The sequence below is a fragment of the Staurois parvus genome, unplaced genomic scaffold (assembly GCF_062004578.1).
Source record: "Staurois parvus isolate SC_StPar_1 unplaced genomic scaffold, SC_StPar_1.0 ptg000505l, whole genome shotgun sequence".
Classification (NCBI taxonomy): Eukaryota; Metazoa; Chordata; class Amphibia; order Anura; family Ranidae; genus Staurois; species Staurois parvus.
The window spans coordinates 1,330,131-1,344,128 of NW_028318301.1; the positions used below are offsets into that span (position 1 = coordinate 1,330,131).

The 13,998-nt window shown below is 45.6% G+C and overlaps 1 protein-coding gene across 2 annotated transcripts in view; it reads right to left on the minus strand.

Moving 5' to 3' along the window:
- LOC149451927 (rho family-interacting cell polarization regulator 1-like) overlaps window positions 1-13,998 on the minus strand; it is a 1,274,165-nt gene that overhangs the window by 1,006,612 nt on the left and 253,555 nt on the right. For both annotated transcript variants that reach the window (XM_089689951.1, XM_089689952.1), the window contains exon 3: window positions 13,374-13,526. In XM_089689951.1, the coding sequence (XP_089546077.1) occupies window positions 13,374-13,526 (153 nt within the window). The remainder of the gene's footprint in view (window positions 1-13,373; window positions 13,527-13,998) is intronic.

A 13,998-nucleotide genomic window follows, 5' to 3' on the forward strand; every position in this document is an offset into this window, starting at 1 on the left:
AGGAGAGCAGGCACCAAGTCACTAAGCTCGACAGCGGGCACCGAGTCATCTGGCATGACAGCGGGCACCGAGTCATCGTGTATGACAGCAGACACCGAGTCATCTGGCATGACAGCAGACCCAGAGAGCACCCGCTGGGCAGCCTTGGTACTGCAGCCCACAAGGCAGGTGAGTCCCACCACCATTGGCGAGTCCATTGCTGACAGGTATACTGTAAGGCATTTGAAAAAATGTAAGGATCTTCTTGTACCTAAAATGTGTCATTATATGAATGCAATAGGTGAGGGTTTGGAAATGAGGGAAGAATCGTTGCAGGCATATATTTTGCTTATTTTGAAGGAAGGGAAAGAGAGTTCGCAGTGTGCAAATTATAGACCGATATCGTTGTTGAATGCTGATACCAAACTATATGCAAAAGTCTTGGCAACAAGGCTGAGGGACCTGATGCCAGAATGGGTACATATGGATCAGGTGGGTTTTATCCCGGGGAGAGAGGGACGAGACAATGGACTGAGATCCTTACTATTGGTTTAAATAGGTAAAAGGAAAAAACCCCGGTAATATTATTGTCGATTGATGCTGAAAAGCCTTTGATAAGGTTAACTGGGAGTTTATGTTCAAACTTTGGAAAAGTTGGGATTGGGAATTAAGATGTTAAACTGGATTAAGGGTTTATATAAGAGACCATCAGCGGCAGTAAAGATAAATGGAGCTTTTTCACAATTCTTCAAGATGCACAATGGAACCAGACAGGGATGTCCCCTTTCCTCATTGTATGTGCTGACATTAGAGCCATTCCTGGAAAGGATTAGGAAGTGTGATGATATAAGAGGGATAAAAGTAGGAGACGTGGAACATAAAGTCGCCGCGTTTGCAGACGATATGCTGTTCTATGTCACCAACCATATAACAACTTTACCAAACCTAATGAAAGAATTAAAACAATATGGGGCGATATCAAACCTGAAGATAAACCCTGGGAAATCAGAAATATTAAACATTAATTTATCATTGAAAGATAAGAAAAATATACAAAAAGCATTTTCATTTACCTGGAGGGAAAATGAAAGACTATCTTGGAGTAAAATTAGCCACCTCATTAAAAAAATTATATCAGTCAAATTATATCCCTCTTATAAATTAAATAAAAGAGGAGCTAAAAAGATCAGCAAAGGGTGGGGCCTCATGGATTGGATGAATAAACCTAGTTAAAATGGTATTACTCCCAAAAATTCTATATAAATTTCAATACTCCCGATTTCCCTCCCATGAGCTTTCTTTGCCATAGTTAGAAAGATGATTACAAAATTAATCTGGGCTAATAAGAGACCTAGAATTATTACACAGCAATACTGCTATCACGAGTTGTAGATTGGTCTTTTAATATGCAAAGGAAAAGTTGGGTAAAAATAGAAGAGGAATTAAGTAAAACACAATTACAGAAGATGATATGGATACCACATAGGTTTCAAACATTAGATGTAGGCACGAGTAAGATGACTAGGATTGTATTAGACCAGGGGTCCTTAAACTACCGCCACATGCGGCCCGCCGAGGACATTTATCCAGCCTGCTGGGCAGGGGCGTATCTGCCGCAAGGCAAGGGACTACGGTTTGGCAGGTTAGGAGAGCTCTGCAGGGCTCGGGCGGGAGGCAGGAGGGCGGGATCAGCAATGCTGGAACAGGCGAAGGTGGGCTCGGCTTATGAACCCACACCACTCACCTGGCCTCTCTGCAGCCAGCCGGCCATCTATTCTGATCAGTGCATTGAACCATCATGGCCGGAGGGCGAAGCCTAGAGCTGACCATGAAGAGGGGGAGCAAGAGAGGAGACTCCATCGCTGCATGTCGGGTATCACGGCCACGGACCCTAGATAAGTGCAAAAGATGATCGATCTCCTCCCTCTCTCTTTCCCCCCTCTCTCCTCTCTCCCTTCCCCCACCTCTTTCTCCCCCTTCCTCTCTCTCCCCCCTCCTCCCCCCTCCTCTCTCCCCCCTCCCCCTCCTCTTCCCCCCCTCCTCTCACTCCCCCTCCTCTCCCCCCTCCTCTCTCTCTCTCCCCCTCCTCTCTCTCTCTCCCCCTCTCCCCCCTCCTCTCTCTCTCTCCCCCTCTCCCCCTCCTCTCTCTCTCTCCCCCTCTCCCCCTCCTCTCTCTCTATCACCCCTCCTCTCTCTCTCCCCCTCCTTTCTCTCTCTCCCCTCCTTATCTCCCCCCCCCTCTTTCTTTACATTGTACACAGATATGACCCAATAAGGTGTCCTGCATTTACCGTATATTTCGCTCCATAAGACACACTTGGGGGGAAATGTCTGTGCGTCTTATGGAGCAGCCGGCCCAGTATTCCCGCCGCCGTCGTATGTCCGCAGTCTCTGGTCATCTCATGTACTATGTCCGCAGTCTCTGGTCATCTCCTGTACGGTGTCTGCATTTGTTCATAGTTTTTTTTTTTTTAAATTATAGCCCGGCCCTCCAACGGTCTGAGGGACAGTGAACTGGCCCCCTGTTTAAAGAGTTTGAGGGCCCCTGTATTAGACACTTGGGATAGAATTCACAGTAAGAAAAAATGGAAATACAATTCGTTGAAGATACCATTAAAGGGCACAGAATTTTTTGCACCAGGAAATGTTAAAATAGGGGGAAATTGGATAAAAGATAAGAGTGCACATTTGAAAGATATTGCAAAAGGAGGGAAAATAAGCATGTTTCAAATGTTAAAAAAAAAGAAATATTTCTTTAATAAGTTGGATGAATGGAGGTATAACCAGCTACATCATTTCATGGCAAGCCTACCGCAACTGATGAGTCAAAACTAGTGAATGGGGTTGGAACCCCAAAAAACATCACCTCTAGGATATACAAGATCCTTATGGACTTAGATGGGATAGATCCCCTTGGGTATGTAAGCAAATGGGAGAAGGAACTGGGAGTAGAAATGAACTTGCAGCAAAGAAAAAATATTTTAATACAACACATATGGCAACAATTATGCATACAGCAGAAATTAATTACAAATGCTTAGCGATATGGTATATAACCCCAAGTGTGGCCCATAAACAGCAAGTAGAGAGCTCCCCTTGGTGTTGGAGAGGTTGTGGAGAAAGGGGTAGTATGGAACATACGTATATGGTGGAGCTGCCCAAAACTGAAGTGTTACTGGAGGGAAATAGCGTTATATATCCAAGAAATATGTGGGGTAGATATCCAGGGAGACCCATGGAAATGTTTATTTTATTATTTTGAGCCTGCTTCGGAACTACGAAAAAATAAAGTTTTGTATCATTTTATAAGTGCAGCAAAAGGTTTGATTCATAAATATTGGCAGGTGAAGGAGGCCCCAAAGATTGTATGTTGAATAGATAGAGTGGAGGGTATTGCTCGAATGGAGGAATTGAGATGTATAGAGGAGGATAAAATGGAGATGTTTAGGAGAACATGAAGTGGTTGGATGAAATTTTAGATCTCAGAAATGTATATTGAATTAATTAGAGCAAAGGGGGTAGTATGGAAAATTTGGTAGTTTTAACCACTTGCTGTCCTTAGGATTTACCCCTCTTAAGGACCAGGCCTCTTTCTGATACTCGGCGCTGCACTAATTCAACTGATAATTGCGCGGTCATGCAATGCTGCTTCCAAACGAAATTTTCGTCCTTTTTTTCAAACAAAGCTTTCTTTCGGTGGTATTTGATCACCTGTACGCTTTTTATTTTTCACGCTATAAAAAAAGACCAAAAATTTTGAAGAAAAACGATATTTTTTACTTTCAGCTATAAAAAATATATAGTAAACTCAAAGTTAGTTATAAATTTAGGCCAAAATGTATTCTGTTACGTTTTTGGTAAAAAAAATACCAATAAGTGTATATTGATAGATTTGTGTGAAAGTTATAGCGTCTACAAACTATGGTATAGATACTGCAATTTACGCCATTTTTTTGCTATACAGCGCTGTGCTAGTTTAATGGACAATTGTGTGGTCATGCAATACGGTACATAAATGAAAATTACATCCTTTTTTTTCCCACAAATTGAGCTTTCTTTCGGTGGTATTTGATTGCCTGTGCGTTTTTTATTTTTTGCGCTATAAAAAAAAAAAGGCTGACAATTTTGAAGTAAAAAAAACAATATTTTGGACTTTTTGCTATAAAACATGTCCAGTAAAAAAAAATTAAAAAATTTAGTCATAAATTTCTGTCAAAATGCATTCTGCGACATGTCTTTGCTACAAAAAACCACAATACGTGTAAATTAATTGGTTTACGTGAAAGTTATAGCGTTTACAAATGGCGGGAAAGATACTGGGATTTTTAATTTTTTTTATACTAATAATGGCGGCGATCAGTGACTTATGGCGGTGATCAGCGACTTATGGTGGGACTGCGGCGGACATTATGACACTGGGGGGGAACTGACTTGGGGTCACTGACATCCCCAGTGACACCAATACAGTGATCAGTGCAAAAAAAAACACTGACACTGTACTAATGGCACTGGGGAGGAAGGGGTTAACTTTATTATTCAGTGAAAGGGTTAACTGTGTGAGGGGAGTGTTTTACTAGGGGGCAGGGGTGCTACTGCAGCTTTGCTCTCTGTCACTGATTGCCGCTAATCGCCGGGACATAGCCAGTAACGACCGGCTGTGACCCAGTGACTGACATCCGCGGCCGTGATCGGCGGGACAGGTAGGGCGGCAGCACACCTTGCGCGCGCCCCCTACCTGTTTTGAAAACACACATTTTAAAACGTGGTTTTGCCCAGCTGTGCCGCCCTGCCGCCGTATTTCTACAGTGGCTGGGTGGCATGTGGTTAAAGAAGGTCTAATGGCCTAAAGGGAAGGAGAGAAAAAGAAAGAAAAGGAATAGTACTAGATACAGACAGATATTAGAATAGTAGGGGAGGGGGGGTTGGGGGGGTAGGGGTGGGTGAGTGAGGGTAATAGATAAAATAGGTATTGTATTCTTATGAGGGGTTATGTTTGTTTGTTTTTTTAATGATTAAAGAGATGAGAAGAAAGGAGGGAAAAGGGGACGGGGAAGGGGTGCGGAAGGGTAAAATAATTTATGTTATTGGAGGAATATGATGATGGCTATTGCTGATTGTTTTTTTTTTTGTCTATGAAAATCCAATGATATCAGTGATACTGTGCTGACGTTTCCTCTAAAAAAAAAAAAAAAAAAAAAAAGCAGTCCTTGAGGCAGAGACCAGGTTGGCCAGGTCAGGAGGGACAAGAAAGTGGGTGTCACATCAAATTCTGTGTCCGCTACAGACACATCTTGTTTGGGTGACTTTTGGGTTGGGGTACCAGGAATGGCATCAGGGAAATGCCACTCATGCAGCCAACTCACTACATCTGGGTTGGGGGTTTGGGCCATGGCATCTTCTGGATACAAAAGAGCCGTGATGATCTCTTCCTGAAATTTTAGGAAGGATCCACTTTGTCTAGTTGCTTTGTAAAGCACAAGCAAAGAAGGGAAAAATTCCTGATTATAAGTCAACATCCCCAATATAGCAATTGGAAAAAGGAGAGACCCCCTGACACTGGGACTTTAAGGGCTTAGAAAATACTAGAATTATTAAAGTACAAATTTTACTTGTCAAAAAAGGTTGTAACACAAAGACATACAAAACAATACATCATACAGAGTGATTTTTCATCCATTATTATAAGTTATCAGCGCCCACGAGATTGCCACCCATTTCCACAACAAGATTGACGCTATCCGTAAGGACATCGTCAACTTGCAATCTACCTCCCCACCTAGCCTCCTCGCCCCCGTCACCCCTTCATCTCCCCCCTCCTCTGCCCTCACAACCGCACTGCCCCCCTCCTCTCCCAATGCCCCGCCCACCATAACCCCCCCCGCACTGCACTCCCTCAGCCCTGTCACTACTGAGGAAGTCGCCAAAGTCCTCTCAAAAGCCCGCCTCACTACCTGCCCCCTGAACCCTATCCCCTCTCAACTCCTCCGGTCACCCCCCTCTTCCCTCATCCGCTCCCTCACCCACATCTTCAATCTCTCCCTCTCTACTGGCGTATTCCTCTCCCCCCTAAAGCACGCGCATATCACCCCCATCCTCAAAAAGCCCTCCCTGGATCCCGCGGACCCCAACAACCTCAGACCCATCTCCCTGCTGCCACTCACCTCCAAGCTCCTTGAACGCATAGTCTACGATCGCCTAAGCGCCCACCTTACAGACAATAACCTCCTTGACCCTCTACAGTCCGGCTTCCGTCCCCTACACTCCACTGAAACTGCCCTCCTCAAAATCACTAACGACCTACTCAACGCCAAAGCCAAGGGCGACTACTCTGTCCTCCTTCTCCTGGACCTCTCTGCGGCCTTCGACACAGTTGACCACCCCCTCCTCCTTAATAAACTACTCTCCTTTGGCATCGGAGATACTGCTCTCTCTTGGTTCTCATCCTACCTATCCCGACGCTCCTTCAGTGTCACCTACAATGTTGCCACCTCCCCCTCCCTCCCCCTCTCTGTTGGGGTCCCCCAAGGCTCCGTCCTTGGACCCCTTCTCTTCTCCATCTACACCTCCTCCCTGGGCAAACTCATACAATCTCACGGCTTCAACTATCACCTCTATGCTGACGACACCCAAATCTACCTCTCCACCCCTCACCTCACCCCCACTATCTCCGCCCGCATCACTCACCTCCTAAATGACATCTCAGACTGGATGTCGCTACATTTCCTCAAGCTCAACCTCTCCAAAACCGAGCTCCTCATCTTTCCCCCTGCCAACACCCACCCCCCCCATCCTATCCATCATCACCAACAACTCCACTATCACTCCCGCCCCGCAAGCCAAAGTCCTTGGCGTCATTCGCGAATCTCTCCCTCCAACCGCATGTCAAATCACTCACAAACACATGCAGGCTCCATCTTCGCAACATTGCCAAGATACGCTCCTTCCTCACCCCAGACACCACCAAACTTCTAGTACACTCCCTCATCATCTCACGCCTTGACTACTGCAACTCCCTCCTCACTGGCCTACCCAAGTGCAGGCTCTCCCCGCTCCAGACCATCCTGAACTCAGCTGCCAGACTCATCCACCTCACCACCCGCTCCACCTCTGCCACCCCCCTCTGCCTCTCCCTCCACTGGCTCCCGATTGCCCAACGCATCAAATTTAAACTCCTAACCCTGACCTACAAAGCCGTTCACAACACTGCCCCTGACTACCTCACCAACCTGATCATCAAGTACCACCCTACCCGTACCCTTCGCTCCTCACAGGACCTCCTTCTATCCTGCTCCCTGGTCTCCTCCTCCCATGCACGACTGCAGGACTTCTCCAGGTCCTCCCCCATCCTCTGGAACTCACTGCCCCAATCCATCAGACTGTCGCCTTCCCTATTCACATTCAGGCGCTCCCTCAAAACCCATCTCTTCAGGGAAGCCTACCCCACCCTCACCTAACGGCCATCCTCCCTCATTTCTCCCACCACTTCATCCCCCTCAGCCACTTCCTACTGTACCTTTACCCCCTCCCTCCTAGATTGTAAGCTCGTAAGAGTAGGGCCCTCTTACCCCTCGTACGTTGTTTGTTGTTGTTGTACTGTGCCATGTATTGTCCCCCCTATTGTACAGCGCTGAGCAAACCCTTTGGCGCTATATAAACTCGTAGTAATAATAATAATAAGTTGGTGGACACATTCTGTGTTCCTATGATCCATATATATATATATATATATATATATATATATATATATATATATATATATATATATATATATATACACATTCATTGGAGTGTCCTGTGGTGTGTTCCTAGTGATTTGTATCCTTTTTTGGACATATTTATCCTTGAAGCCCCACATTACACTAGATTTATTGTGCCAATACAAAGAGGAAATGCAGAATCTTGATTTTTAAACACTATGATGGGTTTCTATGTTTTCCATTTCTCTCTATATGCTGTCGGACACAGTATGTGGGCTTATGACTTGTTTACATACAGATATTGCAGCGTTCTATGATGTGGCCGTAGTAATCTATAGTTCCAATTGGGCATATTTGCCTTGAAGCCCTTTATTATACTCACTCTGTCAACATGAAGAGGATATAGAATCAGCTTTGGACATTGAGATATTTTATGGTGGGTTGTTCAAGTCTTTTTAATTAACATTATACGCTGTTGGGCACAGTACATGTGTTTATGACTTACATTTATAGTCATTCATTGCTGTTTTTCGTGGTGTGGCCGTAGTGACTTGTACCTCCTCCTCCCTCCCCCTTTTCTTTGGGGGTGCCTCTTACGAATTTCCATCATATACAACTTTGAGGTGGTGTGTGCTAACTTGGAGGTCTATACACTTTATGGTGGGTCCCCTGTTTTACAAACTAATATGACATCTTGGTGTGATATATAGCATGTTTTCAATTACTCACATAGTCATCTGTTGCAGTGACCTGGGCTGCCCTTGTGATTTGAGCATTTTGTGGGGGGTTCTGCTGTCCCAGTTTGTTCGGACCCAAGCTTTATGAGGCAGCATTTCTGAAGCATTTATGTCTTTTACCCAATTATCCATTTTGCATTTTCATATACTGTAAGCATATCTACAGATTATAAGGTATTATACGTTGTTACGGATATGAGACATGTTCCAATCAAATATGTTTAATCTTGTAGATAATGTCATCCCTATGCAGAGTTCTTCTCTTTTCCCTGAGGAAGGAGTGGAATCACTCTGAAACGCATTGGAACAATTAGATTAGTATTTCTGGAGCTGACCCCGGCTCTGGCGACCATTCTTCCTGGCTTCTGACCCCGGCTTTGGCTATGATTCCCGCTGGTTCTCGACTTGATTATCCTGGAAGACGACCACGGCAGGAAAACTTCTGTCCTACCAAGTCATCCGCTGTTGCTGTCAGACTTGCATAGACTCTTGCCTTGTTTCTGTGTAAATAAACCTACCTTTAATTGCACCTCCTTGTGTGTCTGGCTCCTCGCTCCCTGACAGTATCCTTATCATGTAATTTCATTTTCTGATTGTGATGCTTTATTATGACTCTGTATGATGTATTGTTTTGTATGTCTTTGTAAAGCACAAAATCGTTGTACAGAGCCAATTGAAATAAATATACACACACATTTTTGTACTAGCATCTGGCTTTATGGGAAACTAAGTATAGCTTCATCATCTGGTCGTTGAAGTCCACCCCTTCCATGTTAAGGTTATAGTCACGGACACAGAGGGGCTTCTAAACAAAACCAGTTGCCATGCAAATTTGGACTGTGGTGTCTACGTTATTGGAAGACTGGAAAAAAACATCCTGTTTGTCCTTCCACTTCACTGCGAGCAATTCATTATTTCTCAAGCAGGCTCTCTCCTCCTTTCTAAGTTGGGTATTTAAAAGCTGTTGGGGGAATCTCTGGCGATTAGGTTGCAGGTTGCATGTTGTCACATGAGAAAATTCCAAGATCAAAAAGGTGTCTAAATATTGTTCACATATAAGTGGTACCTCATAAAGAAAAAGGATGACACCAACTCCCAAACTATCTTGCCACTGCTCCCTATGTAGTTTGGGCATCCTGGGGGCTCCACGTGACTATGTTTTCCCTCATAAATCTGAAAATTGTATGTATAACCTGTTGCTCTCTCACAGAGCTTATACATTTTGACCCCGTATCTGACATGACTGCTGAGGAGAAATTGTTTGAATGCAAGGTGGCCAGAACGACAGCAGAGTGTATTGTTTTTGAAATGCATAAACCGCATTATAATCTCATATGTATGTCTAGCCATGGCAGCAGAGAACATGGGCATATGATTAATTGATATTTTCCTGGAGATACCGGTATTTATTGGATATTAATCCACAATAAATTACATTTTTAAAAGTACTACACTATACAAATGTTTTCATATATGGCTTGGCTTTGAGCCAATTGCTCTTGGAGACCCCCAGAGGAAGCAGAGCTGCACAAGAGATTGGTGTCTGGACAAAGGATCCTTACTCCTGGCTGGCTGATCCACTTAAAGGGGGTTTAATGCACATATTCTATGTGCTTCTGGTGAGTGCGCATTTTATACATAGATGCACGGAGTCACATAACAAGGATTAACACTATGTACGAAGTTGGAATTCACTACTTCGCTGACCTTCCAGAGTCAAGCCTGCACATTTTCTCACCCTTATTAAGACTGTGTATTCGTATCTATTTTAGGTGCAACACAGTAGCACCGTATACACTTGATTGTATAGTAACTTTATTTGTTTTGAATTATTGGTCATTTTTTTTAGCACTGCACTTGTTTATTTATATGATTAATTGGGTTTTTGGACCAATATGACCGTGGCTCATTCTTTCTAGTAATGCCTATGTCGAAGGTTAGGCCCCAAAAACCATAATAGGTTTCCATGCAACTGGCCTGGCAAGGTTTGAATTTGAGATGGCGGCGATAAATTATTGTGAGTATAAGTTTGCGGTTTCCGCTTAAATTTCAGGTTGGACAGTGAATGGGGGAAGTGTGCTGCAGCATTTGTGAGCTGCCAATCAGAATTTGCAAGCACATCCGGAAAGACACTATGGGCTTTACGGGCTTGTGTTTGAATTCTTGGTGGCTGCGGGACACTACTTGTGCTAGCCACCACACCAGCTTATACTGCACTTATGGGACTCGCCAGATCATCAAATGATACTGCAGTGCTTGTATGCAAATAACTAGGATGTACTAGGCCACTTGGGCTCTCCAGTTCACCAAAAGGCAGTGCGGCACTAGTACTGGCACTCTGCTGCATATGAGAATCATCATACAATTCTAACACCTCAGCAACCTAAGCAGGAGATTGGGTAAGCCTGACCTTATCAGGGACCTCTACTCCATTGTCTCAGCTATCTGTCAGGGTGCCGCTGCTCTCTACAGATTTGTATTATGAGTCTGATTGTATCAGTAAGTCTTTCCCTTTGCTCTCACCTGATATGCTCAGAATCCTGTAGGCCTCTTCACTAGTGTACCTTTTGTTGGACAATTTGGCCACTAAATTTATAGGTACCTGGTGCAAATCATGGTAAAAAGATCACCTGGCCGTCAGGAACTGCTTGAGCCATTACAAAACAATTTACCTGCTAGTGCTAGCAGAGATCAAGCCTGATCTTGACAACACGTTTGTGTTGTTTTGTGTGTAATGTATCAAGTGACAGTGATCTAATTTTCATTTTTTTTTCAGGCATTTTTTGCAGGTTTATAAAACTACCTTTTGATCCTGTCAGAAATCATGTCCTTCCTCTTTAAGTAATGAAGATGAGGTGACACGTTTGTAGTTGAATCAGCAGTCTAGGGTGACTCCCTTTTCCATAGATACAGTGGAATGACTGTCACTCTAGAACAGGAAGTGTGTTATTTGCAGGATTACCAAGGAAAATAAGCCTAAAAAAAAGGGAAAAATGTAGCTACAATATGTAAGGACTGGAGAGCTAGAATTTAAAAATGCTTGCTTTTGAGTTTACATATACTTGATCTACATTTATTTCCAAAATGGCAACCATTTTAGAAATCCGGCTTGTGCTGTGACATGTTCTGTGTGATCCTACCTGCGCCTCTTTGCTACCCCCCGGGCCCTGGAATTCACAGGAGTGACGGGTACCAACCAGAAGCACCGCATAGGACCACCAGTACACCGGACTCTCATGTTACCATGACATGCTTTTTATATCCTTACTCTTGTGAGTGCATTTTAACTATTAAAACATGTGTGCCTTTAACCATCTACACTTAAAGTGGTGCTGCTGTCTCTCTTTCTATTTCGCGCACAGCTGGCTGCCTCCTCCCACAAGGCTGCACACCCACATTTCCTCCATCCAAGATTAACCTGAATAACATTTGCCACATGTACATTTTTACTATATATCACACTGCGGTCCATCCCCCATCCCATACTGGGATACATACCCCCCCCCTCCCTCCCCTCCCCCCTTCCTCCTTTTTACTCCACTTCTTCCCCTCCCACCTCCTACTCCTCTTCCTTCCCCTCCCTCCATCCCCCCTCTTCCTCCCTCCTTCCCCTTCCTCTTCCTTCCCCTCCCTCCCCCCCTCTTCCTCCCCTCCCTCCTTCCTTCCCCTCCCTCCTTTCCCCCCTCTTCATCCCCTCCCCTTCCTCTTTCCTTCCCCTCCTCCCTTCCCCCCTCTTCCTCCCCTCCCCTCCCCTCCCTTTCCTCTTTCCTTCCCCTCCCTCCCTTCCCCCTCTTCCTCCCTTCCTCCTTCCTTCCCCGCCCTCCCTCCCCCCTCCCTCCTCTTCCTCCTTCCTTCCCCTCCCTCCCTCCTCTTCCTCCTTCCTTTCCCTCTTCTGCCCCTCCCTCTTCCTCTATCCCTCACCTCCCCCCTCCTTCCTCCCCCCCTCCTTCCTCCCCCTCCCTTCCCCCCTCGTCTTCCCTCCCTTCCCCCCTCGTCTTCCCCTCCCTCCCGTTCCTCCCTTCCCTCCCTTCCCCCCTCTTCCTCCCCTTCCCCCTTCCTTCCCCTCCCTCCCTCCCTTCCCCCCTCTTCCTCCCCTCCCTCCTTCCTTCCCTCCCTCCTTTCCCACCTCTTCCTCCCCTCCCCTTCCTCTTTCCTTCCCCTCCTTCCTTTCCCACCTCTTCCTCCCCTCCCCTTCCTCTTTCCTTCCCCTCCTTCCTTTCCCACCTCTTCCTCCCCTCCCCTTCCTCTTTCCTTCCCCTCCTTCCTTTCACCCTCTTCCTCCCCTCCCCTTCCTTCCCCTCCCTCCCCTCCCTCCTCTTCCTCCTTCCTTCCCCTCCCTCCCTCCCTCCCTCCTCTTCCTCCTTCCTTCCCCTCCCTTCCCTCTCTCTCCTCTTCCTCCTTCCTTCCCCTCCCTCCCCTCCCTTCCCCCCTCCCTCCTCTTTCTACCCTCACTCCCTCCTTCCTTCCCCTCCTCCCTCCCCCTCTTCCTCCCTCCCTCCCTCCTACCCTCCCCTTCATCCTTCCCTCTCCACCCTCCCTCTCCTTCATCCTTCCTTCCCCTTCTTCTTTCCTTCCCCTCCTCCCCTCTCTTCCTCCCCTCCCTCCTTCCTTCACCTCCCTCCTTTCCCCCCTCTTCCTCCCATCCCCTTCCTCTTTCCCCCCCCTCTTCCTCTCCCCTCTTCCGCCCCCCCCTCTTTCTCTCCCTTCTTCCGCCCCCTTCATCCTCCCCCTTCTTCCGCCCCCTTCCTCCTCCTTCCTCCCCCTCTTTCTCCCCCTTTCTTCCCCTCTTCCAGGTTTTATTGCCAAAGCATAATTGAACAAGCTGAAGTTAGAAGCTGATTGGCTACCATGTAGAGCAGTACCAGTTTTAGTAAATGTGGGTAAAAGAAAGTAGGGTAAAGTCTGCTATAAATATGGAGACCAAAACTCATGCAGCAAATATTTGTTCTCTCCTACTTACCCCAAGCCTTTTTTAAGAGCATCATACATCTCATGCACTCTATCAGGTTGAGGCACCTTAGGAGGAGGTGACTTGTGTGTCACTGAAAACATTCTACGTACTTTTGAGCCAGACTTTCTAGTCACTGATGGTGTATGGAACAGTAGTCGATGTCTAAAAAAAAAAAGAAAAAAAATGCAGTTACAGAAAATACACAAAATTATCACATCAAACTGTATATGAATACAATATGTATTCTCTCTCTCTCTCGCACTATATATATATATATATATATATATATATATATATATACACACACACACACACAAAGCATCAGAGATCATTGTCTCAATTGTGAGGGCCAGTTGTCCACTGCTGCTGATATAACACTAATTAAAGTATTGAATGTGAACCCAAAAGTACAGCGCTGTGGAGATTGTGGATAAAATCAATATTCACCTCCCATGGAGGTGTGTCTTTATTGGTCAATTGGTTAAAATAGTTGTGTAACCCAACCTGTGGTACAATAAAGTCCCAGGACTGAGGTGGAATGTCTGCTCACCTGCGTCCCCGGACGGGGAAGAGATGTTTGTCCTAGTGTGTTCCCGGATCGTCCGGGGATCGCGGCGCTCCAGAAGTGAGATCA